Source organism: Martes martes (genome assembly GCF_963455335.1).
Source record: "Martes martes genome assembly, chromosome: 15".
In the NCBI taxonomy this organism is placed as follows: domain Eukaryota; kingdom Metazoa; phylum Chordata; class Mammalia; order Carnivora; family Mustelidae; genus Martes; species Martes martes.
In genome coordinates this window covers 5,744,341-5,760,350 of record NC_137903.1, presented here as the reverse complement: position 1 = coordinate 5,760,350, position 16,010 = coordinate 5,744,341, and the positions used below count along the sequence as shown (strand labels likewise).

The 16,010-nt window shown below is 47.8% G+C and overlaps 2 protein-coding genes across 2 annotated transcripts in view; one reads left to right on the top strand and one right to left on the bottom strand.

The window, feature by feature from the left end:
* Positions 1-965: 965 nt before the first annotated feature.
* On the top strand, positions 966-3,842 carry CFAP126 (cilia and flagella associated protein 126; the record flags this gene model as incomplete). The annotated part of the gene is made up of 5 exons (XM_080823917.1): positions 966-992; positions 2,169-2,231; positions 2,437-2,517; positions 2,998-3,174; positions 3,486-3,842. 5 exons carry the CDS (start codon positions 966-968, stop codon positions 3,840-3,842), a joined length of 705 nt encoding a protein of 234 aa, XP_080680043.1.
* A 1,616-nt stretch (positions 3,843-5,458) lies between these two features.
* The window catches only part of SDHC (succinate dehydrogenase complex subunit C), a 34,155-nt gene continuing 23,603 nt past the window's right edge, over positions 5,459-16,010 (bottom strand). Inside the window, exons 5-6 of the mRNA XM_080824006.1 lie at positions 9,603-9,766; positions 5,459-6,303 (exon numbers count right to left, since the gene is read on the bottom strand). Coding sequence (XP_080680132.1) covers positions 6,199-6,303; positions 9,603-9,766 — 269 coding nt within the window. The 3' untranslated portion in view covers positions 5,459-6,198. The remainder of the gene's footprint in view (positions 6,304-9,602; positions 9,767-16,010) is intronic.

Genomic DNA, 16,010 nt, shown 5'->3' with positions numbered 1-16,010 from the left:
TTTCTTTGAACAATTTACTTTTTTCCTTCCATCTTCACATCTCACGGTACAGACTTACAACTCACACAGCAGTTTCACTTTCTCATTCATTCCGACAACCCAGGAAATGGATACGATAATGCCGTTTTAGCTTTGTGTCCTGGAACCACCACTTAACACTCCATATCTGGTGCTTTCCACACCATCGCCTTGTCCATCCCTGCCCAATCTCCTGCTCCTAATTCTACCTCATCCCTGCCAACTCCATGCACCTGTGTTCTTAGGGCCTGTGATTGATCCTAGAGTGATGGAGGAGACCGGAGTCATTCAAGGACAAAGGACAAGATATGCTTTTTCCTTCTGGGGATAAATCTGAGTCACTTTTTAAAACATTATTCCTTTGTTATTCTGAGAAAATGAAGAAGTGTGCCCTATAAACGGAGTCTCACTAGTATTGAGTACCTACTATGCAGTGATACTGATTGAACACCTCCCACTGTATCTCACATACCCTCTAAAGGCAGGCTCTATTATCTTCACAATACGAATGAGTCTAGAGAAACTTAAAAAGGGAGCCAACTGTTTAAAGCCACACAGCTCCTATGACACTATGTCGAGTGAGGACTCCAGCCCCGGCGCCTGGCTCTCAAGTCCGGGGTACGTTCCAGCACAGTGCCCCCAAAACACAGCTCTAGGAGTTCCACGGTTTGTTAAGACGGCTCAAGACCACAGTCAAAGACAATCCAGAAGTTCTTAAGTAGGGTGTATTATGCTATTAAAAAGGGCTGCTCTTCAGCTCACTTTTTCATGTTTATTTACGTTGCCTCTGGCGGTTCTAAAACGAAACCAGACCTGAATGTCCAGGGAGAGTTTGGGGCAGTGTCATCCAAGAAAGTGAATACCAAGTAGAAGGGCCGGCAGTCCTGGAAGGTCCGCCTTCCGCCGTTGCCAGGCAACAAAGATAAACAGCAAAAAGTGGCAGGATCATGGCCACTAACTACAGTGCCAACCAGGTAAGTTCTTTTTCCATCTCTAACATTTAACTTTGCCTTTGGACTGACCCTCCCAGAGGATTCTGATTATTGAATGAGTAGCTGAAAGTGGGGTGAGATGGTATTTTTCACCTCTTCAGCTACTCAGGGTAGAGAGGCCCCATGCACAAGCAAAAGGCATCTTGGGGTTAAGTTTGTAGGATCTAAACAAGAGGTCAGCAGGGTTTTTTCTGTAAAGGGCCAAAGGGTAAATATTTTCAATGTTTTAGGGCCACATGGCAAAACAGAGATGTTATGTAGTACTTAAAATAGCAAGAGAAAGGGGCGCCTGGGTGGCTCAGTGGGTTAAAGCCTCTGCCTTCGGCTCAGGTCATGATCCCAGGGTCCTGGGATCGAGCCCCACATCGGGCTCTCTGCCTGCTTTCTCCTCTCTCTCTGCCTGCCTCTCTGCCTACTTGTGATCTGTCAAATAAGTAAATAAAATCTTAAAAAAAAATAGCAAGAGAAAATATTTTTCCATTAAATTCTTGACAAAATTAATTTTTTGTAATACTAAATGAAAAAATAGAACTCTTTTGGGATGAGAAAACACTTCTTTGGGATGCAAAGCTACTGTTCCCTTTAATCAAATCAATTGCAAATATCCATCTATAAAAACAATTCTTTGCTTTCTCAGGTCAACCCAAGACAGATAGGAGGATGGACTGGGCTCATGGACCACATTTGCCCATCCTTGGTCTAGATCAGGGCTGCCCAATAAAAAGCTAATGCGAGTCACCAATGTAATTTAAAATTTTCTAGTAGCTATATGAAAAAAACTAAAAAGAAATAAAATTAACTTTAATAATATATTTAACCCAGTAAGTCTAAAATATTATTTCAATGTTTAGTCAATATTTAAAAAGTTATAATACAATGCTTACATTCTCTTTTTTTTTGTACTAACTCTCTGAAATTAAAAAGCACCTCCCTAGTCTAATGGGACTAGTCACATTTCAAGTGTCCGATAGCCACATGTGGCTAGTGGCTCCATGTTGAAAAGCACACGCTTAGACCAAAAAATTACACCTTCTATAGGAGTTAAGCCTAGCTTGGCTGTTTAGGTCTCTGGTCATCAACTCTAAAGAACGGGGCCTCGTCATTTCCCAGGGACGGGGCCTTTGAGCTTCACAGAGATTCTCATCTTTCTCTCCACAGTATGAAAAAGCTTTCTCACCCAAGTATCTGCGGAACTGGTCTCCCGCCAAGCCAACGAAGGAGGTATTGCGTGTGCAGAGTTCCCACGGGGCCATTTTCTGATTCTTTCCACCACGTCCTCTGGAATTCACTGGCACCTAATTCCTTCAGCCATCTCTAAATTCCCATAGCCTCTCCCCTCCCCCAGCCCTTAACTCGAGCCTCAGATACCTTCTCTCTCTTTTCCATTCCATTTTCACAAGCACTTCTCTCCTCGCTTCTACCCCAGAGAATTTCCTCCCATGAAGGCTACACTCAGATTATCGCCAATGATCGCGGTCATCTGTTGCCTTCAGTGCCCCGTTCCAAGGTGAGATACTGATCCCCGTTCCTCCTGAGGACGGTAAAGAACCAGGGCACAGAACCGGAGTAACCAAGATGGGAGGTTTACAATCTAGCATGGCCGCTATCTGGAAATTAAAGTTCAATCTAATTCCCATTGCAACATGACTGTCCCCAAACTTGCAGCCAGTTTATCGAGCACAAGAGTTGTGCTGAGCACCCAGAATGCCTTAAACTGATGAACGAACACCTTCATGTGATCCTTAACGCAGTGAGTACTCTGCTAGACTTAAGTTAAGCCAACAGAGTTAATACGGTGAAAAAATCTGGGTAACTTAAGTGCGAAAGGGGGTAGACGACGAGTGGGGAGACTGGGAGACTGCGCTTTCAGTCTGGTTTCACTACCACGCGTCCCAAGGGGGAAGGGGGGAAGGAAGACAACAGACCTGCCAACAGGTCAGCAGTCCTGGGAAAAGCCTGTTGAAGAACCTCATCTTCTTCCTTTTAGGCAAGCCCTTGGGGATCTTTTATGGGCACCTGGCAAATGCCTCTGAAGATACCCCCTGCTCGGGTGACCCTGACCTCCCGTACGGTTGCTGGTGCTGCCTCCCTCACCAGATGGATACAGAAAAATCCGGATTTGCTCAAGGCCTCCAATGGGCTGCGTCCTGAAATCTTGGGCAAGGTATCTCTTCCTCCCACCTAAGCTCAAATCCTATTATCGGCATTTCTTTTCAGTCTCAAAAATCCCTCTTGTTATACCACCACCACCCAGCAGGGGGAACCTCTAACCAACTTGGTCTTCTCCTACCTGGTCCCTAACTCTTCTGATTCTTAACGAGAGGTGCTAAGGACATTTTCCCCCACAGTGCAAAATGATCTGATCTGACCTTTTGTCTATGGTATGGGGAGAAAGACGGTGAGAATTCGAAGATGGACTGGGAATGACCTAGGCCTGACCAGAAACATGACTGTCTGTTCCATTCTGCCCGGCAGCCTCATGATCCAGACAATCAGAGGAAACTCGGGAAGTCCATCACAAAGACTGTACAACAAGCCCCAAGTCCGACCATAATTCCTGGCTCCCCGGATGTAAATCTCAATTCCCCAGACCGACCCCAAAGCTCACACCCCTCTGCAGGTCACACTCCAGGTCCCCAAAGCCCAGCCAACTCTCTCAAGAGCCCACGAGGATGTCCATGTGTGCTAGAACACCCGGCAGGTCCTAATCCAGCTGCAGTCCAGAAATACAAACCTGGAATTCCAGAAGCACCCAGAGACCACACTGAGAAAAACTGTCTGAGTGGTGTAAGTGAGACCCCCAGTGAGGGACGCAGAACAGGGAAATTATAGGGTGGGAATAAAGGCAAACTTGGAAAATAAACATCATCTGTTGAATCTATTACTGACTTGGATGTTTTTTCCTTCTCTTATGGCTCCTTCTCGTACCCCACGACTAGGAGGCGGGTTGGGGGAAATAGAGCAGGAAAAGAACATGGCAGCGGCTGGAGGCAGAACACGTTTTCACAAGGACTAAGTCAGTTCTCTTCCAAGTGACCAAGAGGAAGTTGGTCCGAACTGTAGCAGAAGAAACCTCAAAGAACCAGCCTCTTACCCCCACCCCAGTCCCTCATTTTTCATCCTAAGCACACACAACTAAAACTTCTAGGTCCGAAGTATGATTGTTTAGTAGAGCATACACACGCATGTCTAGAGAAGAGAGGGGAAGAAAAGGGAAGGGAAGCCAGAGAAGAAGACACCATCCTTGTCTGCGACTTCCCATCTGGTGACAGAACACATGGGGAAGACAAACTAGACAGAGTTCTAGAAGTAAAACTCAAGCAAAAGGATATACATAGTTTGATAAAAGATCTACAGAAGTGACTGGAAGTCAGAGAAGAAAAAACAGAGAGAGATGATAAGTAGAAATTTAGGGCAGAATAACAAACATGAGGACCATTCTACCCCAGTCCCAAGCACCCAAATGGTAAGGAGCCACCAAAAAAAAGGTACGATGTTCCCTATGCACTTCCCAGCTTCCAACATTTGCTCACTCTCCTATTCTGCGGTCTTCCCGGGTGCCGGCTGCTCAGTGTAATGCCCTTGCCAAACCCTTCCCAGCTCTAAGGCCAGAGTGTTCCCTCATGAATGCTTGTCTCCCACTCCAAGGTCAACTAGAGAAGACGTAGGGTTTAAGCTGGAGAAAGGCTACAAAGGCTTCCCAGGGCTCGTCCAGCAAGAAGGGGGAAGTGATCATCACGAGAAGCAGGAGACTACTTGGGGAGCTGGGAGGAAGACTGCTGAGGCGGGAGGTCCCCGCTGTCCTCGCTTCAGCGACGTCTTCCTGCCCAACTGCCCCCAATTACGGTCATTGTTCCTCCTCTCCAACCCACAGCTTTAACCGGCTGACCAACAACTCAGAAAGATAGATCTGCTACCCCTGAGTTTGCAAAGACTATCAAACCGCACTCCTGCCGAAGGAGTCAGGGCTCCAGACGGCCGGCCCACACGGAGTTTAAAGGCAGCGAGATTTCCCGTTTAATTACAAATTTTGGCAGGTCGTCAGTGATCCCTCCTCTCTTATCTCCCCGCTCTCTGTTCTCGCCCACTCTACGTACTTAGCTCATCATCCCTTTGCTGCCACCTCCACTGGTCCTCTGGCTCCCTTACTGGACCATTTGCTGAACTGTCTGTCCCCTGAGGTTTATGAACAGTTCTCAGTGGGATTCTGGAGCCCGTGATAATGCAAAACTTCCACATGCTTAACCTCCTCTCTCTTGCTCCTTCCATCTCTGGCTCCTTGCATTCGATTCCCTAAACACGGTTCCAGTGGTCAGCGGCAGGACAGGCTGTTTCCCTTCTCAGAAAGGTCAGATTGGGGGATGCAAATGCCTGAGACCAGAGGGAGAGGGAGGAAATTGGCTCCACCCCAAACGCCATTCTCTTGGTTTTCTAGATTTCAAGGAGAGTCAAAGACAAAATCAGTATTTTAATTCAGTTTCGGAAACAGATGTCACATGAATTTGGATTAGAAAAGAGGCTTGTTTTTCCAGAAATGTGGGGGGAAAAATAACCCTTAATATGTTCATTGTAATTTTCTGGACCTTCCTTTTGCATTAAAAGCTACATATCTTCTCCCCAAAGCACCTGCTTGAAGAGTCAACCGACCCTCTTTACCTCCTGTGAGCTGGGACAGGCTGACTCCCCCCCACCCCACCCGTCTTCCTTCAGTCACACTGTGTGGGTGCTGAAGACCCCGGGCTCTGACCAATGAACAGGACTGTCCTTTAAGCCAGCAACCCACAGGCAGTGGCACCCAAAGCCCCACTCCCAGTCCCCACGGCAGAGGCCACAGAGCTGGCATTGTTTCCACTGTCTTGGGAAGAAGCAGCTGACTGTCAGCACAAATCAAGGCCCAATATGGAGAGAGAATGACGGCTCCCAGGCCCAGAGCAGGCTGCAAGCTGGGGGCAGGAAACGGGAAGTTTTGAGTCATCCCGTCTTGAGCAACAAGGGAGGAAACTGGACCCTCTCCCACTGCTCTGCTTCTAGGAGGCAGTCTGCTGCCACTGAGCTCCAAGGGGATGTGCAAGCACAGAGGGTCTAAATAAATCGGGAGAACTTTGTCTTGGCTGGAGATGAGAGCGACAAAGAGGAAGGCAGGTCAGGGAATCATTTAGGGGAAGACAATGCTGCGAACTTCGGCTCCTCACATGGCGGCCAGCCCTGCAGAGGTCAACACGGTAAGAACCAAGACAGCCACTCCGGACTGGTACAGCTGGGGGATCTTCAGGCCTTTCCCTAGGTCCCATACCTGCACAAAAAAGAAGAGGGGGGAAAAAAGAGAGAAGGAGAAAGACTTTCAGCAATCAGGGCCCTGGGTGCGCTCCTTTCCGAGAAAGTGGCTCCATCTCAAGCAGCAGGCAGCTCCCCTCGGCACGGCTCTAGGCAAAAGCACTTCCCCTGGGCCCCACGTTTCTCAAAACCCTACGCGGAACCTACCACCCAGTTGTCCCAGCGATAGAAAAGGCCTAGTGCAAAATACAGCCCGTATATACAAAAGCTTCCAGACTAAAGAGATTAAACGTTCCCTCATGACAACAAAACCAAATCACTGTTTCCCAAAGTGTTTCTCCACAAACTAGTTCCTCAGAATGCTTAAAGGTGTTGCTTGGGGGAGAAAAGTTCCATGCTGAATAAATCTAGTAGACATTTTACAGCGACGCTTTTGAAACAACTGACGAACACACACCGTGACGCTCCAGAACAGGGACGTAGGAAAGAGTCACGGTTTCTTAGCTACAGTCCATCAGAGAACCAGCGCCACCGCCCCCTGCCCCGGCCTTTGAGAAGTAACATCCAGGCACAGACCCAGAAGTCCTTTAAAAACCGCCGGGACCTAGAACACTATTTCTTTTTTTTTTTTTTTTAAAGATTTTATTTATTCATTTGACAGACAGAGATCACAAGTAGGCAGAGAGGCAGGCAGAGAGAGAGGGGGAAGCAGGCTCCCTGCCAAGCAGAGAGCCCGATGCGGGGCCCCATCCCAGGACCCTGAGATCACGACCTGAGCTGAAGGTAGAGGCTTAACCCACTGAGCCACCCAGGCGCCCCTAGAACACTATTTCTTAATTTTGTTTGCCAGTGTATTCACAGCAAAAGTTCATGAAAGAATAAGCAATATTTACCATTACTACATGTGCTGCATTCTATATACTGTATGCTATTACATTTCTAGTGGTTTTTTTTGTTTGTTTTTTTAAAGCAAGCTCTATGCCCAGTGTGGGCCTTCAACCCATGACCCCAAGGTCAAGTTGTGCTCTCCACCAACTGAGTCAGCCAGGAGCCCCTAAATTTCTGGTTTTGTTGGTAACAACCCACTATATCGATTTTCTACCCACTCCATCAAAAAACCAGGGTTTTAAAAACACTGATGGAGCCTCTCCTGTCACACAGGGATACTAATGTATTATAGTTCTATTATACTCCACGTTCCTAAAAGCTCCCCTAGGGCAAAGGTAGAATTTTTAGGTGCTACACTTTCCACACTTGACTGCCCCAGGGTACACAAACGCCCACACTGTGAATGTTAAACTGAATGAGGAGTACTTAAGAGGAAAGTCAGAGAGAGCGCTGGGGTGGGGGCGGGGAGGGGGTGCGGGTGGAGAATCAAGCCTCCACCTAGATCAGATTAGGAGTCAAGCAGATGCCACACAGAGCTGTCTTGCTTATACAGGCATGGTGTTTTGCCAAAAAAACCCCGAGTCCTACTGGCTGGCGGTGCCGGGGAGGGGGGGATATATTCTCTAGAATGCCAGAGACCCTGTCCCTTCCCACTCCTATCAGTTCCAGTCCCCTCTCCCCACGAGATCTTCTGGGAAGGCAACCGTCAAGCTCAGAGAGCAAGCAGGGCCGTCCGCCGGGGGGCACAGATCAAATCCTGTCCCGCACTCACAGCCGGTACTTGCTACAAGAGAAAATAAAAGCAGATTTAAGGGCTTAAGAAAAGCCTTTAGGCTCCTCACTTCTCTCAACAAAGAGATTACCATTAGGGGAGGAACCAGGGCAGAAAAACCTTGACTGAGCCCTGAGATTTTGCAAAACCTCTTCCCTTTCCCTCCCCCCATACTGAGACAAAAGCAAATACGCGGCACCGCCAGAGCCCGGATGTGCCCAGAGGAAGCTGATCAGCTGCTTTTCCTGAGGGAGATTTGTTCTGTGGAATGAGAAGTCATTAATGGAAATGCCCCCCTTCTTGATCCCCTCCCGGAGGGAAAAGTGAAGTCACTGAGAATCAAGCTGCACACTGCCCCAGGGCACAGGTGATAGATACACTTAATGGGTCATTTAGTCTCTCACTTTTCCGATTCCATTAAACTACTGGACCAGACTGAAATTCAGAAAGTGCTGGTCTCTAGATTCTGATGTGGAAATTATAAAGGTCAGATTAAGGCAAGAGGACCCGTCTGACAGATGCTCAGGTTAGGAAGGAAGTGGAAGATAAGAAAGAATGGAATCAGGGCGCCAGGGTGGCTCAGTGGGTTAAAGCCTCTGCCTTCGGCTCAGGCCTGATCTCAGGGTCCTGGGATCAAGCCCCGCATCAGGCTCTCTGCTCAGCTCATCTCTCTCCCTGCTCCCGTTCTTTCTTTCTCTCTCTCTGACTCTCTCTCGTAATAAATAAAATCTTAAAAAAAGAGAGAGAGAGAGAGAAGGAGGGGCTCCTGGGTGGCTCAGTGGGTTAAATGTCCAACTCCTGGTTTCGGCTTGGGTCAGAATCTCAGGGTCTTGGGATCGAGCCCCATGTTGGGCTCCGCGCTCAGCAGTCTGCGTGGCCCTCTCCCTCTGCTCCTCCCTGGCTCACACATGCCCTGAGTACACGTGCATGCGCTCTCTCTCTCTCCCTCAAATAAATTTAAAAAACAGTAACAAAAAATTTTTAAAAAGAGGGAGAGAGAGGAGAAAAGTCATGTAGGAGGCAGCCCGGACAGTTTTCAGGCCATAAAAAGATTCCTAACCCCAGTATTAAAATCTGGGATCCTAGGTACCTAGTTACTGTTAGAGTTGGCTCCATTCTCTCCAAGAGCTCAACAAAAACCAAATCCGGTTCACGCAATCCAAAGTCAAGGTAATAGAAGTTAACATCAGAATTAATAATTAAATTAATAATTTGAGTCCAGCTGGACCTGTCACCCCCGGTTGGTAGGAATGACAGACTGAAAGGAGCAACCATCTAGCTCAGAACTGAAAACCCAGGGTCTAGAAAGGAACCTGACACATGGTAGGTACCAATTAATTATCTAGTAAGCCTGCCTTCTATGTCAGAGGGACGGCCTGGCTTCAGGGGCCTCTCTCAGCAACACGCCTCGTAAAAATGGAAGCGTTCACACCGAGACCCTGCAAGGGCCTGCCAGGCCAACACCCAGAGCTCGGTGGGATCCCCGGCAGGGCTGCCACGGCGTGCGCGCGGGTCCCGTTTAGCTCTCCCTGGAACCCCTAGCAGAGGTCCAGACAACGAACTTCAGGGGTGGCACTGAACCCAGGCAACGCAGGAGACTCCTACACTCCCCTACACTCCCCTCACCCAGAAGATGTATAAACCAACCATTAACTTACCAAGTGTCGGATCCCATTCCAGGTGTGATACATGAGAGGGAAGACAAGCGCAAACTTGGCCGTGTAGATCAGTGATGGCCCCAGACACAGGGACTTCACAAGCTCCAAATGAGACTCAAAGTTCCCAGGGATCAACAGGGCCGACAAGCCAAAGAGAGAGACACCTGCGGAGAGAACCAAGTAAGGGCATTACAGCCGTCCAGCAGCTAGCACGACTGTGACACAAGAACTGGGTTCTCTGTCAGGCCCTGGGGCCCCATACGATTCTGACCCATTGTGAAACGGGGAAGACGGAAACTCATGTTCACGTCTGCAGCAGAAGGTAGGTACTTGGGTCCTGACCCTAATCTCTTGAACCTGCCGTACACGTTAGCGTCACATTCCTCCTTTCAGCATTTCTCTCTATAAAGACGTCACCTGCCGCCGAAGAAGTCACCTTCTGACTGTACCTTACATTATAACTCATTAGAAAAAGTAAGATCGGTATATTCAGCCCAAGGTAAAGACTGAGAAAGAATTTTACATCTTTACACCACACACACACACAAAATGTAACGCAAAATGGATCAAAGAGCTAAACGTAACAGCTGAATCACTAAAATGCGGAGAAGAAACCACAGGCATCCACCTTCGCGACCCGAGATTAGGCATCGGCTTCTTAGGTATGGGGCCGAAACCGTCACGACAAAAGAAGAAATTGGACTTTACCGACATTAAAACTTTTTGTGCTGCAAACAATGCCACTAAGAACGTGAAAAGATGAGTACAAGGCACAGCACAGGGAACGCTGTCAATGGCAGTGTAAGCGCGAGCAAGGGGACAGACGGCAGCAGCGACTACGCTGAGCAGAGCACAACGCAGAGGAGCTCAGCCAGTACGTCGCACACCCGAAACCCACGGGACGCTGTGCGCCTACTATGCTCAAGCTAGGAATAAAAAAGTAAAAACACAACACAGGGAGAGAGAAAATATTTGCAGATCATATGTCCGTAAGGGACCTGTATCCAGAATATACTAAAGACTCTCAGAACTCAGTAATGAAAAGACAACCCAACTGAAAAATGGACGAAGGATCTAAATAGGTCTCTCTCCAAATACAGATAAATAGATGGCCAACAAGTATGTGAAAAGATGCTCCACACCACTAGCCATTAGGGAAATGCGAATCAAAACCACGAAGAAAGAGCGCCTGGGGGCTCCGTGGGTTGAGCGTCTGCCTTAGGCTCAGGTCATGATCCTGGGGTCTTGGGATCCAGTTCCGTATCAGGCTCTCTGCTCAGTGGGGAATCCGCTTCTCCCTCTCACTGTCCCTCTGTACTCTCCCTCTCTCTCGAATAAATAAATAAAATCTTTCCAAAAAACAAACAAACAAACCACGAAGAGAAGCTACTCCACACCTACTAGGATGTTATAATTTATCTAAATACAAAATTATGTGCATTTATATAAGACATACGCGTTTATACAAATACCAAATGCGTTTAATTTTTTTTCGTAGACAGAGAGAGACTGAGAGAGCTAGCCAGCAGGGGGGTGGGGCAGAGGGAAAAGAAGAGAATCTTAAGCCTAGCACGGAGCCCAGGGCCGGGCTCAATCTCATGACCCTGATATCACGACCTGAGCCAAAATCAAGTCAGACGCTTAACCAACTGAGCCACCCAGATGCCCCTTGAATATGTCTGATTTATTTTAATAACATATAAATATAAAAAGACAGATAATAACAAGTGTTGGCAAGGATGTAGAGAAACTGGGATCACACTCATTGCTGGTAGGAAGGTGAAATGCTACAGCCACTCTGGAAAACAATCGGGCAGTTTCTCAAAGCGTTAATAGAATTAGGGGCGCCTGGATGGCTCAGTGGGTTAAGCGTCTGCCTTTGGCTCAGGTCATGATCCTGGAGTCCCAGAATCGAACCCCGCATCAGGCTCTTCTCCCTCTGACCCTCCCCTATCTCGTGCTTTCTCTCTCTCAAATAAATAAATAAAATCTTTAAAACAAAATAGGAGCTTATGGTTTATTAGGGGAGACACAAGTAAATCAGCCTATAGCCCAAGGTAAGGTGCAGGAGGGCACTAGCCCTGTGACAAAGGCCTCTGTGTGCATGGGGCGCTCGGGAACACACACAACAATCAAAACCCACCTGGCAGGAGGGGGAGAGGGTCCTGAAAAGCTTTTTCTCAGAGGTGTGCTTACGCTAAGTTCTGAGAAAAGAGATGAGGGGGCAGAGAAGTGGGCTGGCAGGAGACATCGAAGAGGGCCTTGTATGCTAGACTACAGAGTTTGAACTTTCCTGCCCGTCAAGGATGATAGATTTCACCCTGGGGCCAAACATAGTTCATCTCAGTCCCAACCCATATCAATTAGTAATGCCTACCTAGTGTTCCAGTAAGCCATACAGACAGCCAGCACATACATGAAAAGATGCACAGTATCACCAATCATCAGGGAAATGCAAATCAAAACCACTATTATGTCACACTGGTCAGGATGGCTAGTATCAAAAAGAGAAGAAATACCAAGTGCTGGCAAGAATGTGAAGAAAAAATCTGACCTCTTGTACACCGGTGACGGGAATGTAAATTGGTGCAAACACTGTGGGAAACAGTATCGAGGTTCCTCAAAAAATTAAAAACAGAAATACCACAGAATCCAGTTAGTTCCACTACCCGATATTTACCCAAAGAAAACAAAAATACTAATTCGGGGCGCCTGCCTGAATCAACTGGAGGAACATGATTCTTGATCTCAGGGTTGAGTTCAAGCCCCATGCTGGGTGTAGAGATTACTAAAAACAAACAGACAAACAAAAAACACACTAATCCCCTATGTTTCTGGTAACATTATTTACGATGGAAGATATGGAAGCAGCCCAAGTGTCCATCAGCAGGTGGACGGACAAGGAAGATGTGGTAGATGTACACAGCAGAGCATCACTCAGGCATAAAAAAGAGCGAGATCTGGCCATCTGCAAGAACACGGATGGACAGAGCAGGTATTATGCTACGTGAAGTAAGTCAGCTGGAAAAAGACGAGTGCCGGGCGCCTGGGTGGTTCAGTTGGTTAAGCATCTGCCTTCCGCTCAGGTCCATTCCAGGGTCCTGGGACTGACTCCCACAGTAGGCTCCCTGCCTACTGATGCGGGGTCTGCATCTCCCTCTGCCCCTCCCCACCAAAACCTTCGCTTGTATTGTCTCTCAAAAATAAATAAAATCTTAAAAAAAAAAAAAAGAAAAAAGACAAATACCGAATGATTTCCCTTACATGTGGACTCTAAGAAACTAAACGAGTAAGTGGGCTCTCAAACACGGAGAACAAGCTCACAGCTGCCGGGGGGGGGGGGCACAGCAGAAATACATAAACGGGATTAAGATGTACGAACTTTCAGTTATGAAATAAGCAAATCACAAGAGATGAAAAGTACAGCACAGGGAACACAGTTGGTCATACTGTAATGCCACTGTATGGTGACATGTGGTGACTTCACTTATCCTGAGCCCTCAGTAATGAATACAGTTGTCAAATCAATATACTGTATACCTGAAAAAAAATTTTTAAAGGTGTTATAGTGGGAAGGATTCGTAGTCTGTATCATATACGGAAGCAGTGACCTGCCATGGCCTCAGAAGGAGGGGATGGTTACTTGGGTCAAATACTGCCATTCCTAACGGGACGGATAAATCCTTACGAGCTTCAAACTGGACAGTGATATGGACAGATACACCCTTTGAAAAGGTCAACTTGGCAGCAACAGCGCGTAGATGAGGGGTCAGTGGAGGCAGGAAGTCGGATTAGGACTGTGCTAATTCCAAGTCTCTAATGGATGAAGGTGATGGCTCGACCCGACAGTGACAGGAGAATAAAGAATGGAAAATGTGGCAAAAGTTGGGGACGTGGGGTAAATGAGGTAAGTCAAGGATGGTGGTTCGCAGGGGCTACTGACTAGATAACGCCCATCAGCCACACAGCGAGCGAAGGAAACGCAGGCTGCTGTGAGTTTCGATTTTCGTCTGAGGACACAGCCCGGGGACTGAGGTCGATCAGCTGAGAGCTCCGCGAGGCTGGAGGTCCCCCGGGAACATCACGTGAGGATACGCGGTAAGCAGCTGGCTGAGGGCCTAAAGCTAGCCGGGCTCTGGCTTAAAGACCCAGATCTGAGGGTTCCCTGCATGTAAGCGATGAGTGAAGTCTGAAGTGTGCCTGGGGCAACCGGGGAGGTGGGGCCATGGCTCCTCATCGCTGGAAGCCCGGCACTGCACACAGAGCGCAACACAAAGCGGGTTCTTGACGCTACTGGGTCAAGAAGCACAGCTGGCCACGGGGGACCTGGGACTGAGACTGCAGGGGGGCCCATCCCGCGGGGCCGTGCCCTCAGCCTGCGGGGTCCGTACTAACTCTGAGCGGTGAGCATCAGCGCCGCACTGGAGGGGGCCAGCTGGTGTCTGGAGAGCTGGAAAAGCTGTTAATGGGAAAAACAGGCATTTGGTGTCAGAAGGGTTGTGAGTAAAACAGTCAGTGTAGGGCCTTTTTGGAAAGAACAGAGGCAGCCAGCCAGTACGGTCTCTCTTCTAATTACATCTGGCCTGGAACTTGTGTAATGATCCCAAGACCTCCTTGACCTCCCAGAGCCATTTATCTTTTCTGGTTACAAAAACACTGCAAAGAACTAGGCATTACAGAAATGTGTGGTTTAGAGAAGTCCCCATAATGCCGCTGCTCCAAGCCAACCATTTCATGTACATCCAGACACTGTCATTTCATATTTTTAAGTACCCAACCCGTCAGAAAAATAACACCTATTTCAAATGTTTATTGCTAAAGCCACCATTTACTTAAATTTTACATAATTATTTAATCTTCTTAACAATCTGAAAAATTAGCAGCAGCTAATTTTTTTCACAAACAGCAGAACAAATGAGGTTTAGAAACATTAAGAAGCATATCCGAGTTTACTGAGCATTAAGTGAGTGGGCTGGGATTTGAACACACAAACTCAGATTCTTTCCACTAACACCACACTTTTGTCGTAAGCACCTGTAAACTTCTGACTCAAAATTGTTGAGTCTCTTGAGAAAACTGGTGTAGCGGCAAGGGGTCGAACACATCTGATTTATTTCTGAGATAGTGGTTTGCTTTTGAATTGGTTTAACTAACTGATGAAATTCCTTAACATTCATAGAAGCAAAAGCTGAAGATGCTGCCGGTCACATCCTGGGATTTCTACTAGTTTTGACTCTGGAAGGTTATCCTAAAGAGTGGGCGGTGTTATTCTAAGGCGAGGCAGTCCTACCAGTCTGGTCTTCTAGGGGTTGGTGTTGCTACGAACAGCCTTCCCTGGGACTCAGCGGTCTGACCGCTGTGACATCGGGGGCAGATAGGCGCTAAGTCTGTCTGGTCAGCTAAGGCCCTCGTGTGGCTCTTGAAGTTTCAGAGCTGTGGGTTTGCCCTGAAATTCAGAGAACAGTGGAGGGGCCCCCCAACCTCCTATCTGTCCAGACTGCCAAAGATCCTGGAATCCTCTCAGGTCATCGCTTCTTCCCAAATCTCAAATTAGCTCAGTTTGGCTAGCTTTGGTGCCTCTGTGTTTTCAGCGATTTTTTTTCTCAGGGTGCCCCTAAACCAAAAGAAACACCTGACAGTTTTGTTTCTTAAGTAATTCGATTCAAGCAACTCAGGTATTTATGTCCTAACAACTGAGTAGCCACTGGGGAAAAAAAAAAAAAAACCATCCACATAATGGAAAAAAATTTTTTTTAAAACTTCACTCTTAAATAACCACAATTATTTACTAATGAGATGTATACACCACTGGATACAGAACAACATATCCGACCCTGCGCGTTGAACTGGACATCAGCAACATCATTTCCTGTTCCACACGGGCCAGGCTGAGGACTCGGCCCTTCAGTGAGAGCCCGCGTGAACGCACAGGCCAACCTGCGGCTCCGGCAGTCAGCTTCTCTTCTGGAAACACTAAAGGCCTCCATACAGACTATAAAGGAACCAGAGGAACTCCCAAGTGGCTGTTTTGTTCTTCTGAGCTTTTCATGAGATGGGCCACTAGCCACTGACTCTCAGGTGTGCTGTTACGTGTTAGTCAGGACTCCTGGTCGCTGAGGCGGTGTGGAAGGTGGTGAGCACGCCACTCCCGGGGAAAGGCGGTGTGGAAGGTGGTGGGCACGCCACTCCCGGGGAAAGGCGTGTGAGCTCAGCCCCCACTCCTGTCACTGACCAGCTACTGTCTCCTCACTTCCTCTTCTGCTTATTATCAACGCCTCGTTCAGACCGTGAGAATTAAGTACTAGAGATGAAGTTCCTGATACAGGCCCCGTAGGGATCACGATTTACATCACTGCCTGGAATATTTAATTCTGTACCGCCCAGAACATGTCTGATCATTTGCAGTTG